The sequence below is a fragment of the Nothobranchius furzeri genome, chromosome 15, assembly GCF_043380555.1.
Source record: "Nothobranchius furzeri strain GRZ-AD chromosome 15, NfurGRZ-RIMD1, whole genome shotgun sequence".
Taxonomy (NCBI): domain Eukaryota; kingdom Metazoa; phylum Chordata; class Actinopteri; order Cyprinodontiformes; family Nothobranchiidae; genus Nothobranchius; species Nothobranchius furzeri.
In genome coordinates, this window is record NC_091755.1 from 44,981,369 (window position 1) to 44,998,858 (window position 17,490).

At 50.3% G+C, this 17,490-nt stretch overlaps 1 protein-coding gene across 1 annotated transcript in view; it reads left to right on the forward strand.

Moving 5' to 3' along the window:
• Positions 1-7,385: 7,385 nt before the first annotated feature.
• The window catches only part of skia (v-ski avian sarcoma viral oncogene homolog a), a 68,313-nt gene continuing 58,208 nt past the window's right edge, over positions 7,386-17,490 (forward strand). Inside the window, exon 1 of the mRNA XM_015968701.3 lies at positions 7,386-8,669. Within this exon, the coding sequence (XP_015824187.3) occupies positions 7,764-8,669 (906 nt within the window). The 5' untranslated portion in view covers positions 7,386-7,763. The remainder of the gene's footprint in view (positions 8,670-17,490) is intronic.

The following is a 17,490-nucleotide window of genomic DNA, read 5'->3' on the forward strand; positions in this document are numbered from 1 at the left end:
CAGCTCTTCCAGGAATATCCCAAGGCGTTCCCTGGGCAGGTGAGAGTCCCTCCAGCGTGTCCTGGGTCTCCTTGTAGGTGGGACCAGGGAGGGTCCAGGAGGAATCCTGAGCAGATGACCGAGCTTCTCACCCTATCTCTAAGGGAGAGTCCAGCCACTCTCCGGAGAAAACTCATTCCGGCCGCTTGTATCCGCGATCTCGTTCTTCCGGTCGCTACCCAAAGCTCATGACCACAGGTGAGGGTAGGAGCGTAGATCCACCGGTAAATCGAGAGCTTCACCTTCTGACTCAGCTCTCTCTTCACCACGACAGACCGGTACAACGCCCGCATCACTGCAGACGCAGCACCAATCCACCTATCGATCTCACGCTCCAGCGTTCCCCCGAGATACTTAAACTCCTCCACTTGGGGCAGGACCTCATCCCTGACCCGGAGAAGGCGTTCTACCCTTTTCTGACTCAAGACCATGGTCTCAGATTTAGAGGAGCTGATTCTGATCCAAAAGTAGAAAGTCTGTCGTGTGTCTTTCTCCGCCTTCATGGCTGTATAAACATTTATGTCTTCAGGCTTTTTCCACGAGACGTTCTTCCATCGGCTCCGTGTCTCCTGCTAGACGTCTGTGGCACGTGTTTTATTTCCTGAGGGGATCGGTGGTGCTGCTGCTGACCAATCAGGGGCTAGCTGCCACCCTCCCCAGGCCTGCTGCAGCGCCGATGCTCGTAGAAGCAGCATAACTAATGGGCCATTCCCATCTGTACCGGGTCGGCCCGGGCCGGGTAGCCCCAGTCGGCCCCAGCCTGGCCCGGTTGATTCCACACATCCTTGTCTTGAGCCCATGTGGGCTGATTCTACCCACCAATCAGAGGCTTGCTCTAATGGAAGGTGTGGATTTGCTGTCAGCAGTGGGTGTGTTGGCCCTGGTCGGCCTGAAGCAGACCCCCTCCAGAAGAGGGCTGAGAATGAGCCTTGGTTGGCCCGGAAAAATACCAGGCCACCCAGATATGTAAACAACCTACGCTACCCGGCCCGGGCCGACGCGGTACAGATGGGAATGGCCCATAAAGGGATAGCTCCGGCTCTGATCAGGACTTCTCCCGTCTGCTGAAGGAATAAATGACGGATCAATAAATCCTGATTACTTGTAGCCAGATTCCTGCATGAACTTTTTATGAAGGGATTTTGTTGTCAGGTAATAATCTACAGTAAAAAATACCTGCGGGTCTCGTCACTGAAAGTGGGCGGAGTCTTTAGAAACAGGAATGAGTCCTCTGTCTCACGGCTAGTCGGAGCTAGCTTACGCAGGCCCTAGCCGTCTCCGGCAGGTGGACAGGTGCTCGTTATCCAGGATTAACTCGTCTGTCTGAGCAGCAAAAATCATCGTTTGATGGCATAAAGTTTAAAAACGGCGGCATTAGAAATGAGAAACGAGTTGTTTTTCTGCAGTTTAAAAGAAAAACAAACAGCCCTGTTGTTTATCGTATGTAAGCAGCTATTCTGGGATGGAAACCACACGTTTGGGTGTTTTTGCCTCCTGAATGAAACTCGTCAGGCTCTAAACTAAAACTATCCTCCAAAGTCTCCAAACATCAGTTTCACTTCTTCTGATCCACGGTCCGGGTCCGTGTCTGAGCTCCGACTTGGCTCTGAGCTGCGGTCCTTCACCTCAACTCACAAACAAACCTTGTTTCAGACGAGAGCCTCTCGGGCTTTTCTTCCTCCCTCTCCAGGAAACTCAAGGGTCTGCTGGTATTGTCCACCTCCCTTCGTCAGCCTCTCTTGTTCGTCTGACTCAGCGTTTCACTCCATCTGAAGGATCGGAGACCAAAAAGTCCTCCTTGAACCTGAAGCCACTAAACGCCAGAGACTGTCTCAGACTACTTACTGGTTTCTGCTGGATCTGATGGACGTTGTCTATCTAAGGTTTACTTCCTTAACGTGTCACGAGGTGTTCTGGAGCCTCTGAATGGTTCCTAATAACCCGCTCTTCTAACAGCTGCACGTCATTTGCTGCTTTAACATCTTTAAATTTAAACTCTTGAAACGATTTTTGAGTTTAAAGCTGTGATGAAGAGGAGAGATGAAGATTCACGGCCGACTTTCAAAAGCTGCAGCAGAGAAAAGTACCAAGTTAGAAGTTTATGTGAGAGTTCTGATCCTGAGCTGCACACACACACACACACACACACACACACACACACACACACACACACACACACACACACACACACACACATATGCACACACACTTGCACGCACACACACATACACATATGCACACACACACACATATGCACACACACACACACACACACACACACACACACACACACACACACACACACACACACACACATATGCACACACACTTGCACGCACACACACATACACATATGCACACACACACACATATGCACACACACACACACACACACACACACACACACACACACACACACACACACACACACACACACACACACACAGGTGTCTGCATGTCACACACACACACACACACACACACACACACACACACACACACACATATGCACACACACTTGCACGCACACACACATACACATATGCACACACACACACATATGCACACACACACACACACACACACACACACACACACACACACACACACACACACACACATATGCACACACACTTGCACGCACACACACATACACATATGCACACACACGCACACACACATATACACACACACACACACACACGCACACACACACACACACACACACACACATATGCACACACACACACACACATATGCACACACACACACACATATATGCACACACACACACACACACACACACACATATGCACACACACATATGCACACACACATATGCACACACACACACACACACACACACACATACACACATATGCACATGCACACACACGCACGCACACACGTGCATGCACGTACGCACACGCACGCAAACACACACGTGCACACACGCAAACACACACGTGCACACACATACACATGCACGCACGCACGCAAACACACACACGCACGCACACACGTGCATGCACGTACGCACACGCACGCAAACACACACGTGCACACACATACACATGCACGCACGCACATGTGCATGCACGCACGCAAACACGCACACACACATGCACACACACATGCATGCATGCAAACACGCATGCACACACTCACGCAAACACACATGTGCATATATGTATGTCGATGATGTGCATGCACGCACACACTCTCTCTCACACACACACATCCGATACACACACACTCACACACACTCATGCACGTGCACGCGCACACACGTGCACGCGCACACACGTGCACGCGCACACACGTGCGCGCGCACAAGAAGCTGACGAGAAAAGAATCGTTGTATTTAATAATTTGAGATATTTCATGTTTCATGTTTCTAAGAAGCTGATTTTCTGCTCTGAAGCATCGAGAACTCTCTGCATCTCCTTTAATTTCCAGTGTTTTCCGGATTTTCCTGGATTAAACTGTGAAAAGTGAAATGCAGATTATCATCTGGGACTCCTGCTGAATAGTAATTTATTATTGATCATTGATGAAGTTAATGTTTAACGTATTTATTTTAAAGTACTTTTTCAGAAAGTTTTATTTATTTATGTGTTTTTCTTACAAAAATCTCTTTGAATAATTCAGAAGAAATCCGTTATTCTGCAGAAACTTTCTTTACTTTAACGTTTGGTCCAGTTTTATTTTGAAAAACCAAACTTTAAATGTGAATAATGAGGCTGAGAAACGAGCAGACCTCTGAGACGCTGGTACCCGTTTATTTTAGGAATAACCGGACCAGCAGCTGTTCTCCCGTTAGTTAACTAACTAATCCGTTAACGACTTCAGCCGTGTGCGGTGCAGATCTAGCAGCATTACGCTTGACCCCTCGGATTAGACTGGATTACCAACAGGACTGTTGGGCAACAGAAACCCCAAAGCTGCAGGTTCTTCTCACCATTATTCCACTGAAAATAGTGTGATTTATTACAGATAATCAATAGATCCCACTGGTTTAGTTTATCTTGCTGTTTAGTTCCAGTTTTACTGCTAAACTCCTGAAAAAGACATTTTTATTGTATTATAAAAGATTCAGTCGTTAAACTCTGAAAACTGGATAATTAGGTTATTAATAAATCCTTTTAGCAAGAAGAGACAAATATTAAACATTTTCTATTCTCTTTAGTGATTCTCACTTTAAATTCATGCCTCATCATTAATATACATTCATTAAAAACTTTGTTTCAGTTGTTTTTTGAGTTGATCTCCAATCAGACCTGCTGCCCAACGGGCTTTAAACGTCCCTAAATTACAAATAAGGTTCTGGAGGACTAGAGAATGAAAGTCCCCGAGTCTGCAGAACACAACAGCTCCAGCTTCCAGGTCATGCCCTCTCTGCGTGGCTAGGGGGCGCTGCAGGAGCAGACACTGAGTCCAGGAGAGTCCTGACCCTGAACAAGCTTTGGGTGGGAAACATGAAAGCATTCCTTTCTGTTTGCAGACTTTATCCGTAATGCACGATAAACTTCCAGTCGATGCCATTAAAGGCTGACTTTTAGTCATTTTAACACAAAGAACCTCAGAGACAAGTCACGTGGATGTGAGACGAGTCACGTGGATGTGAGACGAGTCGCGTGGATGTGAGACGAGTCGCGTGGATGTGAGACGAGTCGCGTGGATGTGAGACGAGTCACGTGGATGTGAGACGAGTCGCGTGGATGTGAGACGAGTCGCGTGGATGTGAGACGAGTCGCGTGGATGTGAGACGAGTCGCGTGGATGTGAGACGAGTCGCGTGGATGTGAGACGAGTCGCGTGGATGTGAGACGAGTCGCGTGGATGTGAGACGAGTCGCGTGGATGTGAGACAAGTCGCGTGGATGTGAGACGAGTCGCGTGGATGTGAGACGAGTCGCGTGGATGTGAGACGAGTCGCGTGGATGTGAGACGAGTCGCGTGGATGTGAGACGAGTCGCGTGGATGTGAGACGAGTCACGTGGATGTGAGACGAGTCGCGTGGATGTGAGACGAGTCGCGTGGATGTGAGTGCATCATTATTTGTTTGCATCAAGCCTTTAAAAACAGACGTGTTAGAGTGAAGGTGGAGTTGTATTTGACGTCCAGTGAAGGCCTCTATGCAGATAACCAGTGGCTTGTTGGTTTCCAGTGACATGAAACCTGAGATTAACTCGTGTCAACGTTCGGTAACACGCCAAAGCAGAAGGATCAATAACCCAAAGCTGCCATGACACCGTTTTCCTCTCCTCTCCAGACCGAGGCCCAGTCCCAGGACTCGCCCAGCGGTCTTCAGCCAAGTGCACTTGGAGTAAGTGTGCAGTAAGGCTTCGAGTGCGTGGTTCACAAGTGTGCAAATGATAGCTGAATTGAGACGTGGAGCATTGCGTCATCAGTCACAGCGCATGCCGGGATGCTTTCCGCTGCGATTAAAAAAAACTTTATTATCAACTTTCAAACTAACAATTGTTTGAAATAAATTTACATTCGTTGCTGCTTCGACTAAAACATTCAGAGCATCAACTGGTCGTCCTAAAAGTTCATTAGAAAATACAAATTTACTGAAGAGGAACTTGAGCCTTTTCTCCCACAGCAAAGGATTGTGGGTAATACCCTCCACCCAAGTCCGGATCAAGGGTGCAAAAGGGGCGTGATCACCCTACGCACTCGCGCGAGTGTGGAAGCGCGAGGAATGGTGATCGTGTTGTGTTCAGGGCCTGTGGGAGAAGTGGGCAACGCCAGCACTTGAGTTAAAAGTTAATTTCCTGCGTTATAAGGTGTGTTTTTATAACTTTTATAAATAACTGGGGCTTTGATTCGTGTTTAGGAACACATGTAGGATGCGTTAATGGTTTCAGACACGTGGACGAAGAATTTCCAGCCAGATGCAACGCCGAGGATGCACAGGAAGTGCTACCTGTTGACACTGCTACTCATTTTAGGCCCGCTCTCAAAACTGGCTCTTCCACCCTTGCTCCCTTCAGCTGGGTGATCCCGACCAGGGGTGCGAGTGCGTAGAGTTTACTGATTGATCACGCCCCTTTTGTGCCCTTGATCCGCACTTCACCCACTTCAGTCCGCATGGATGTAAAATTATTTAAATAACTGTGTGAAAGTTGTTAGTGAAGGTTTTTTTAGTTTCACAGCGACCAGCATCCCCGCATGCGTTGCAATCGATGACACGATGCTCGCTGTCTCTACTCTGCAGTTATTAGCACACTTGTGCACCATGCAGCCTTACAGCACACTTCCTCCACGTGCACTCTGCTGAAGAGCACAGGGCGAGTACTGGGACTGGGCCTCGGCCTGTGTTTGTAAAAAATGTCATAAATGGTATAATGTGGGAATTTGTGGAAGCGTAATGGCTTCTGTACTTAAATAACACAAACTCCTGATATTTAAACAGTTTTAGACATGTTACACTTTAGCAGCACGCGGGTTAGCCTTTAGCTTAGCCTGTCCACAGAGCTAGCTGGTGAACTGATTTCTAAAAAGTCAGAAACACATTTAAAAAAACTAGATTAAAAAAACCATCATTAGATCTGTGAATGCAGCATTAGTGTTCCCCTGGCACTTGTACGCTGTGTGCGTGTGCGCGCGTGCGTGTCTGTGGGGGTGTGCGTGTGTGTGTGTCTGCGGCATGTGCGCCCCCCCTAGAAAAGTTGCTGCGGTTTGAATATTCAGTCAAACCACATATTGATCTTTATTCTAGACATAATTGTAAAACAAAATAAAAATTATACAATTAATGAGTAAATAAATAATCAGAATAAAAAAGAAATTCATGTTTCCGCTGCTCAACATTATAAAAAGTTTTTACCTCTGTAGGTGTTGTTTTTGTGAACACAGCAACAGGTGAATGAACCTAAAACAATAAATTTTAAATACATTTTGAATAACTGAAAAGTATTTTTCTGAAATGTTTGTAAAACTGAAGTTAAATGTTTTGGAGACGTAGAGCTTTTTAATAAAAATGAATAAAAGTGTAACACGTCGCCACCGGCTGAACTCTCCCAGAGTTTCCACTAACACCAGTTTGGTTTGCCACCCCAAAACTTTTTGGGCCATCTGGCCCCCCTATCTAAATTTTCTGGAGGCGCCCCTGGGTGTGTGCGCGTGGGGTGCGCGCGTGTGCGCGCGCGCGTGTTTCGCTGGAGGGGGTGACGGCTTGTTCCTGGAAGAGCCCGGTCGGCCTGCCCGCAGAGTCACTCACATTCCTGGCCGGGATTCAATGACTGAGCTAGACACACAAACACAGGGGGAGGGAGGGGGGAGGGCGCGAGGCAGAGGGGAGGAGGCAGCGCGCGCCAGCAGCATCTCCAGTCAGAGGGAAGTGCGGGGGCAGGCGGACCTGATCTCTGCGGTCCTCGACAGCAGAACCAACCTGAATTCGGGATCTGTGCTCGCGCGGGTTTGCCTCTCGTGTCCCGCTTCTGGAAGTTTCCACCGGAACTTTGCGCCCTGTGGAGTTCGGACTCCTGTCGGACATGGACGGGCTGCGACCCTCTGGCCGGTGTGCGCTCCGTAGGGCTGGCGCGGAGAGGACTGGTGTCTAGAGCGCTGCGCTCGGATTCATGTTGGATGAAGCTTCAGCAGCTCCACGCAGCTCTGGGACACCGCGGATTTACCAGCTCGAGAAACGGATCGACCCTCGCGACTCCCGGCCAGCCAGAAGAAGGATTTTCGCTTCCAAAGTTGTAGGAAAAACATGGAGACTGTAAGTCGGCAGAGCTTCCAGCCTCATCCGGGACTGCAGCAAACTCTGAAGCAGTTCCACCTCAGCTCCATGAGCTCTCTGGGCGGACCGGCGGCGTTCTCGGCCCGGTGGCAACATGAGCTCCTCTTCAAGAAGGACGGGAAGGAGCCCGAACCGGTCCTGCAGCATCTGCCGCAGCCCGTGATGCCCGGTCCGCTCTTCATCCCGTCGGACCGCTCCACGGAGAGGTGTGAGACGGTCCTGGAGGCGGAGACCATCTCCTGCTTCGTGGTCGGCGGGGAGAAGCGGCTGTGCCTGCCGCAGATCCTCAACACGGTGCTGCGGGACTTCACCCTGCAGCAGATCAACTCCGTGTGCGACGAGCTGCACATCTACTGCTCCCGATGCACGGCGGACCAGCTGGAGATCCTCAAAGTCATGGGGATCCTGCCCTTCTCGGCGCCGTCCTGCGGCCTCATCACCAAGACGGACGCCGAGCGGCTGTGCAACGCCCTGATCTACGGAGGCGCCTACCCGCCGCGCTGCAAGAAGGAGCTAGGCTCCGGGTCCTTGGAGCTGCAGCTCACCGACAGGAGCTTCAAGGTCTACCACGAGTGCTTCGGCAAGTGCAAGGGCTTGCTGGTGCCGGAGCTGTACTCCAGCCCCAACGCAGCCTGCATCCAGTGCATGGACTGCAGACTCATGTACCCGACCCACAAGTTCGTGGTGCACAGCCACAAGGCGCAGGAGAACCGGACGTGCCACTGGGGCTTCGACTCTGCCAACTGGAGGGCGTACATCCTCCTGGGTCAGGATTACACAGGGAAAGAGGAGAAGGTCCGCCTGGAGCAGCTCCTGGACGACATCAAGGAGAAGTTCGACTTCACCAACAAGTACAAGAGGAAAGCTTCATCCAGGGTGAGTCCGACCTCCTCATCTGGTTCTGGAGGAGGAGAACCCTTTTCTGTGTGGGTCCTGGTTAGCTCTGACTCAGTTAACCAGTGTGTGTGTGTGTGTGTGTGAGCCCGCATCATCACCCCAACCCCTCCATCACCATATTGCTGCTAATTGAGTCTCATCCAGCCTCTGGTGGCTATAAAGCCATTATTTACCCTCTGGTGTCGTTTTATTGGCTTGTACAGTAAATACAAGTGTGTGTGTGTGTGTGTGTGTGTGTGTGTGTGTGTGTGTGTGTGTGTGTGTGTGTGTGTGTGTGTGTGTGTGTGTGTGTGTGTGGTGTGATAAAGGTCCCCGTGGCCGTCTCCAGTCTGACTTCCTGTGCGGTTTAAGCTTTTTCTGCGTTTTTAGACCCGACGTTTTTGCACCAACGTGTTTGAACGCGGCTGCTTGGCGTGTTCCTGGTTCGGCCGCTGAGACGTAAAACTTCCAACACTTGAATCCTTCATTTTTCCTGGCAGACTGGCTGTTGTGTGTGTGTTTGGAGCCGTGGAGGTGTGAGGAGGAGTTTCTGGAGCCAGGCCCACCCCTCACAGCAAAAGCCCATTTGCATGAACTGTTACACATCGGTGGAGCGGATGAAGCGGGGTTTAGGAGTATTGTGGTGGAAACATAATATGATCCCAACAAAAGGGTCATTCAGCTAACACGGGACCACCCACCACCCCCACCGGTCCCTTCCTCCCGTCTGACCATCGGATTGAAACCGCAGCTCTTTCCTGGAGGCAGCCCTGTTGGTGGAGCTCAGAAAGCAACAGCAAACTGTTTACAAGCACTCCTCCTCCTCTCAGGCTGCTTTCAGAGGAATCTCGGGAAGAAAGGGAAAATCGGGACAACCTCTTGTAATCCAGACCAATGCCAAAGTCCTGCGTGAATGCCCACCGCTGGCACACACTTCCATTCAGGCGGGAGTGGGCACACCCAAAGGACCTCTGCTTTCAGGGGCCTCCTCCGGCTGGGAGGAAAACTCGATCCCGGGTTTTAACTCCTCTCCTCTTTTTTCCGAGGCACTCTAATGAGGAGATGCTTTCTGGGTGGTAGCCGAACCCTTTGTCAGCACTTTTCTGGAGGAGCTTGTTGGACGGCTCAGAAATAGACGGCGTCTTCGAGTGTCTCTGAATCTTAACGAGGCTGCTGCAGAAGTGTGAGCAGCAGTCTCGTACGCAGACAGACAGGAAGTGAGATTGCTTCACTTCCCTCCCTGCAGACGCTCTTTTGAAAGTATGAGACGTGCTCATGTCTGACTTCCAGAGCAAATGTCACCGTTTCTGCAGCTGCTCCTGTTGTGTGAGTTAGCTCCTGCTCCCGATGCAGGAGGATGCAGCTCCTGCTCCCGATGCAGGAGGATGCAGCTCCTGCTCCCGATGCAGGAGGATGCAGCTCCTGCTCCCGATGCAGGAGGATGCAGCTCCTGCTCCCGATGCAGGAGGATGCAGCTCCTGCTCCCGATGCAGGAGGATGCAGCTCCTGCTCCCGATGCAGGAGGATGCAGCTCCTGCTCCCGATGCAGGAGGATGCAGCTCCTGCTCCCGATGCAGGAGGATGCAGCTCCTGCTCCCGATGCAGGAGGATGCAGCTCCTGCTCCCGATGCAGGAGGAAGCAGCTCCTGCTCCCGATGCAGGAGGATGCAGTCTGCGTAAACGCAGCGAGCTGAGCGGTGACTGCAGGGTTGTTGAAACGAGCGGTGTGTTCTGGGCGTGGAGCGCCTCAGCACGGTTCCTGCCAGGCCTTGGCTGCGAGTCTTCTGGTTTCTGGCAGCGACGCATGTGGGTGGCACACATAATCAGTGGCTTTCCGCATCAGGATGTTTAGATAAGAATAGTGGTGCAGATTTAGTGCTGCTGACTTCATAACTGGCCCCAACATGAGGCCATTTCTCCACAGTCGGCCTGTGAGGACCAGATATGAGGAGAAACAACCGGGGCTGTTTTTTCTCTCCTTGGGCGACTCTGCAGACGTGGTTTGTTGTAGAATCAGACGAGATCTCCTGACTGCAGGGTTCTGACGGGTTCTTCATCACGGTCGTTTAAAGTTTCTTTAAAGAGCAAGTCCCCCTCAAACCAACTTTGTTTTGTTGATAAACGATATAAACGAGTGTCTAATTGCTCCGTAGACACGTTCAGTCAATAATTTGGCACTTTAGTTAATCTTAGTTAAAATTTAAATAATCTGCCTAAAACTGTCAGCGATGCACCGTCGTCAGGCAAAAACTCAGCACTGCATTTGAATTTAAATCTGCCATCGCTATTGGCTAAGAGGTACATTATGATGTTAGATGGTACATTGTGATGTCGCAATGTCGTGAGTGTGTGTATCTTTTAGTGGCTCCGTCCTCTCGGTCTGCTAGGCTACAGCATTTGTTGCATTTTTCAAACAGGAAGTGGTTGTTGAGTAAGAATCTGGCAGGGGGTGACTTGCTCTTTAACAAAACCTCCTCCTCCATGAAGCCCCAGAAAAATCCAAACTCCCACACGACCATCAAACTCCTGCTCTTCACAGATAGTCTGTTTGCTTTCAAATGTGTGGTTACCATGGTGACCCAAATGAGCCACTACCTGCAGCATTAACATTGTTTTTCTTCAAAAACTTCAAGTACAGGGTTATTCAGTTCCGGTCCTGGAACACATTTTAGCTTCAGCTCTGCTTCAACACACCTGATTTCAGTCAGCAGGTGATTAACAGGCTTCTGCAGAGCCTGATGAGCTTCTGCACCACTGAATATAGTGTGTTGGAGCAGAGAAACCACTAAAACGTGCAGGACACCGGCCCTCCAGGCCTGAACCTGGATAGCCGTGCTCTGTTTTATGAAAACTGAGGCCTTTTGTTGCAGCCCAGGTGGGGCTGTAGACGTCTCTGTCCATCCAGAATGTTTTAGCGTCCAGATTAGCTCTCGTTCTTTTGGTGTCCACCTCTTCTCCAGCTGCTGCTGCTCCAGAGTGGTGAAGAAGCTGGCCGATGTTTGGGTTTGGAGTGGAGCGTGTTTCCGCTTTTTACCATTAAATCTTTAAGGGAAATGGTTTTTCCGGCTTGTGCAACGACTCATTTTCCTGCCGGAGTGGTGTGTGTGTGTGTGTGTGTGTGTGTGTGTGTGTGTGCTGCACACATGTTGTTGTTTGTGCTGACACCCAGCACATTCCTGCAGGCGGCTGCCTTGTGTCGGCCGGTTTATCGCTGTAAATAAAAACGAGGCTGTGCAGTAAGACGCTCTCAGAAACCCATGCTGGATGTTTGTGGTTGCTGGATTTTCTTCCAGAGCAGCAGAGACGCTCTCAGAGCTAAAACTTCCCCTTTTACTTCCACAACCACCACCCCCGCCCCTCGCTGCTGCAGCTCGGGATATCTGGCCTCCAGCTGAAGGGGCCGCTTGTTTCGGGGGGGGGAGGTGGGGCTTTGGTGGCTCAGCTCAGAGGAAGTGAAGTCCCAGAGGGGCTCCAGGCCCACGTCCTGTTTCATATGCAGGAGGCAGAGCTGGAAAAAGCCTGCAGCCTGCCAGCCACAAGACAGCAGCCGGGAATGGCTCCTGCAGCCCGATGAACAAACACTCTGTTTTATTTTTATGGCTGTTTGGTAAAAAATATAAAATTAGCTGCAGAACTTGATTTCATGCTGACGGCATTGATAGATTATTTTCCACGTTCCTAGTAACAGAACGTAATCCACACGAGCAGTAGAACAGCTGGACACAGCTGTAATAGGTTTTCAGCAGAGATGTCCCGATACAACCTTTTCACTTCTGCTACGATGCGATGTCGGTCTGATAAGATGTCTGTCCAATACGATGTCAGTCCTATACGATGTCGGTCCAATACGATGTCAGTCCTATACGATGTCAGTCCTATACGATGTCAGTCCTATACGATGTCAGTCCGATACGATGTCAGTCCTATACGATGTCAGTCCTATACGATGTCAGTCCTATACGATGTCAGTCCTATACGATGTCAGTCCGATACGATGTCGGTCCGATACGATGTCGGTCCGATACGATGTCGGTCCGATACGATGTCAGTCCGATACGATGTCGGTCCGATACGATGTCAGTCCTATACGATGTCAGTCCTATACGATGTCAGTCCTATACGATGTCAGTCCTATACGATGTCAGTCCGATACGATGTCGGTCCGATACGATGTCGGTCCGATACGATGTCGGTCCGATACGATGTCGGTCCGATACGATATCAGTCCGATACGATGTCGGTCCGATACGATGTCAGTCCTATACGATGTCAGTCCTATACGATGTCGGTCCTATACGATGTCAGTCCTATACGATGTCTGTCCAATACGATGTCGGTCCTATACGATGTCAGTCCGATACGATATCAGTCCGATACGATATCAGTCCGATACGATGTCGGTCCGATACGATATCGGTCCGATACGATGTCGGTCCGATACGATATCGGTCCGATGCGATGTTGGTCCGATACGATATTCAATTTGATTCAAATTCAAAGATACTTTATTAATCCCAGAGGGAAGTTAGAGTTTCAGTACACACAATTCTGACATCAGACAGACATACATAGACACATGACAAGAATTGGTGACTGTGGTCATTCACAACCCGAGTCGTGCTACCTTAATAGATCAACATTCCACATTTCTTCTGAGGGGGGGAGATAAAAATTGGGGACAGACAGAGATAATTTCCTCTCTGCCTTAGTGCTCTGTTGGTCTTCAACCCCTCTAGATCCAATAATGGCGTAATTAATCTATCCCAATCCGAGCTGCTCCGTCCACTCGCTCCTTGATGGAATCCACCTTCTGTGCCAGAGTCTGAATCTCAGCCAAAGTTCCAAGCTTACGACTCATCTCCACAATTATATGAGTTTGTGCGTTCACAGCACCATGTAATCCATCCCTGAGCTCTGGGATTGAGCCAATATTCCTCGACAGCTCATTAATTTTCCGGTAAGCCGGGTAACCGCTCAGGCCAAACAGCAGGAATCCCGACACCAACACCATGAATAGCCAAACATCTTCAGAATCCTCCACAGACAGCTGAGAGAGGCAGATCAAGTTCCACTGTTTCCAGGAGTCCATGATATGCCCAGCTGGCTCTGTCCCAGAGGGGCATCCGGGAGCCCCTTCTCCCGTTCTCATCGTTGAAAACATTTTGTCAATCGCGTTGAGAGACCAGCTGACCAGGTCCATTTTTAATAATTTCCAGTTTCCAGGAAAAATGCAGAGAGCACCGTGCACACAAAGACAGGACAACGAGTCTGGGGATGAGGAGGGAGGGAGAGGAGAAAAAAGCACCTGTACTCTCCAAGAGCCGATACGAGATCGCAGCCTTCAGTATTGACCGATATCGGTCCGATACGATATCAGCACAAATCTAACAGACTTTTACCTGTTTCATAGCGTGGGATGGATGAAAGGCTCGATCAGGTGATATGACTCAGTCGGAGAACAAGAGCCAACAACAGTATGAACACTGGTTGTAAAAACGAGAACCTTAACGGGCCGATTATACCAGCGATCTTTGATGCCGTCCAATAATCCGATAGTGTTTTTGGGCCGATGTCGGAACGGGACATCCCTAGTTTTCAGCAGATTTCCCATCTTCATCCATTTGTTTAGCTTCAGTTTTCCTCAGATTTAAGAGGAAGAAGTCTTTATCCTCGATGGATTGTTTACTATGTTTACAGTAAATGAATATTAAGGGTTGTATGGGCGGGCGGCACCTAATACTTTTAGTTCATTTTATCAAATACTTTCACTTCAGATGTTTTCTCTCAGATCTAACGAGTATTTTTCTAGAAAACACACAAGGTGCCTCCTTGATCGAGTCCATGAAGCTGGTAACCAGCACCCCCGCCATCCTGAGGCCTGCTTGATGCTGCTGCAGCAAACACACACATCTGTGCTTAGATGTGTGTGTTTGCAGTAAATTGTTTAGTGTCCATCGGCCGAGGTCCACTCTCTCTGATCCCGTTGGGTTTAGGTGGAGTTTTCCTTCCTACTGTCGCCCGTCCTGCTGCGCTTGCTCAGACTGAGACTTTTGGTTTGAACGGTGGTAAAACTCCGTCTGACAGACATCTGTTTGATTCTGTGGCCGACGGTTTGTGGTTGATTCAGACTGAACGCTCCTCTGAAACTCCCCCACATCCCTTTCATGTCAGAGTTAGACGTTAACATCAAAATGAGTTTATTATGCTTCTCTGCGTGTCTGCTCTGGAGGACAACACCCTCACGAAGGAGCAGCTCGCTTGGCAGCTCCGTGACGTAGACTTTGAGGAGCAACTGCACCTTTAGATCTGCTGGGTGGTTCTGGTGCTCCTGTCCTCGTCTCTGCCTCCGTTTCCACGGTAGCTGCTGACAGGAAACAAACAGCAAAGGTGGCGGAGGGAGAGAGCGAGCGTTGCAGCATCACGGGCTGTTGGGTTTGTCTGGAAGAACGTTTAAAAGGTGGCCACGGAAAACGAAATCAGAGCAGCGATTCTGCGATCGGCGGCGTCTTCCTGCCAGAAGCGGCTGACGTCAGAAGCCTTTAAAGGCGTGTGAACAGAAGGGGATTTTCCCAGCTGCTGCTGGTCATGTGTGCAGGGTGAAAGCTTCCAGCAGACACTTTGTGTGTTCACGAGGTTCTGATGGTTCTGTGCAGAACTCTGGAGGCTTCCTTTGGTTTGTGTCCGGTTCTGACCGACCCGTGAGACCCAGTTTCTCTGCTGTTACTGCGTCCGGTCTCCATCTCCTCCCAGATGTTTAAGGGTGGAGGCTTTATGGGTTTAGCCCCGCCCTCCACCAGCGACGAAGCAACCTGCGGAGACTCCAGCTCGCCTGCCGGGGGAAGACGGGCGAACGAGGTCCCCGCCTGTCCGTTCTCCTGATAGGACGAGAGCTGCTGGCGCCGCATGCAGCAGCCTCTCCTCACCTCCTCCAGGAGTAGCGCGGAGCAGGAGCTCCCGTCCGGCGGCCTGCTGACAGCAACACACACTTTTTTGGCCTTTCAATATTTATGAAAGGTTACTGCAGCTGCAGAGGTCTGGCGTGTTTATTTAATGAGGGTCTTTGAAATATTCATCATTCTCGTCTCACATGGCTCTGAGACCTGGCTAACTCCATGACAGCTCGTTATTCCTGCCTCCATCCCTAAACCTCTGTCTCTTCCCATCCGCCCTGCACAAGTGTGGAGTCCAGCTTCCCTGTGGGGAAGAGCAGCCTCTCCAGGAGGAAGGGTGTGTGCCGTGGTGGAGCTGCTCTGGGTTAGGGTCAGCCAGCATCCTGCTTGTTTTAGTCAGCTCCCACGTGTGTTTGATCAGGATCCAACTCTGGTCATCCCGTCTGAAGTGTGTGATGTTACCCGGTAGCGGAACAAGCACATTCGAGCCACTTTTGTGTTGGCTGATGGTGGTTGGTCTGTTAGATCAGTGACCTGGACCTGCTGGGCATGGAGAGGAGCCAGTTGAGGTGGCTCGGGCATCTGGTCAGGATGCCTCCTGGACGCCTCCCTGGTGAGGTTTTCCAGGCACGTCCAACTAGGAGGAGACCTAAAGGTAGACCCAGGACACGCTGGAGGGACTATGTCTCTCACCTGGCCAGGGAACACCTTGAGATTCCCCCTGAGGAGCTGGCCCAAGTGGCTGGGCAGAGGGAAGTCTGGGTCTCTCGCCTTAGGCTACTGCCCCCATGACCCGACCCTGGATAAGCGGATGAAAATGGATGGATGGATGGATGGATGGACCTGCTGGGCCACCGTAAAAAGAGTGGAGCTCAGACTCCACGTCAGCTGGAGGTCCTTGTGAACCCGACCCAACTCACTCATGTTTGAAACTTCTCTTGTCCTAGTTTACACAACCAGAAGGGAAGGTGTGTGTGTGTGTGTGTGTGTGTGTGTGTGTGTGTGTGTGTGTGTGTGTGTGTGTGTGTGTGTGTGTGTGTGTGTGTGTGTGTGTGTGTGTGTGTGTGTGTGTGTGTGTGTGTGTGTGTGTAGGATGGCTGCTTATACTGAGCCAGGATTCTCTGGAGGTTTCTTCCTGTTAAAAGGGAGTTTTCCTCTCCACCGTCGCTGCATGCTTGCTTGGTATGAGGATTGCTGTATAGTCACTGACACTAGTCAGTGACTCGATGCAACCTGCTGGGTTCCTTATATAGGAAACATTATTTCTGATTGGCTTAATGACCTGACCTGAATTGGAATGTTTATTATGTGAAGAGCCTTGAGACGACTCTTGTCGTGATTTGGCGCTTTATAAATAAACTTGAATTGAATTGAAGGAGTATCTAACCAGCTTCAACTCAAGCGTTGGTATTATTAGTCTGTATTAGTTGGTGTAATTAAGGTCAGACAGTAAAGGGTTGAAGAGCAGCAGCAGGAACCAGGAGACACAAGCAGCTAAGCTCGCTCTGGTTGGGTTTAGTTTGTGCTGCGTCAGCCGCAGAGCCACCCCCCCCCCACGTCCCCTCCCCCATCTGTGTTTGCACGAGCAGCCAGCAGCACGTGACCTTTTCCCTCCTCAAATAAAGACATGACCCACCTCAGCCCACCCCTCTCTTAAAGCACCGCCGCTAACGGCGCGCTGCTGAGGAATTCCCACTGGGCTGATGGCTGGTCACACACACGCACACACACACACACACACACACGCACACACACACACGCACACACACACACACACACACACACACACACACACACACACACACACACACACACACACGCACACACACACGCACACACACACACACACACACACATGCACACACACACACACACACACACACGTACACACACACACACACACACACACGCACACACACACACACACACAC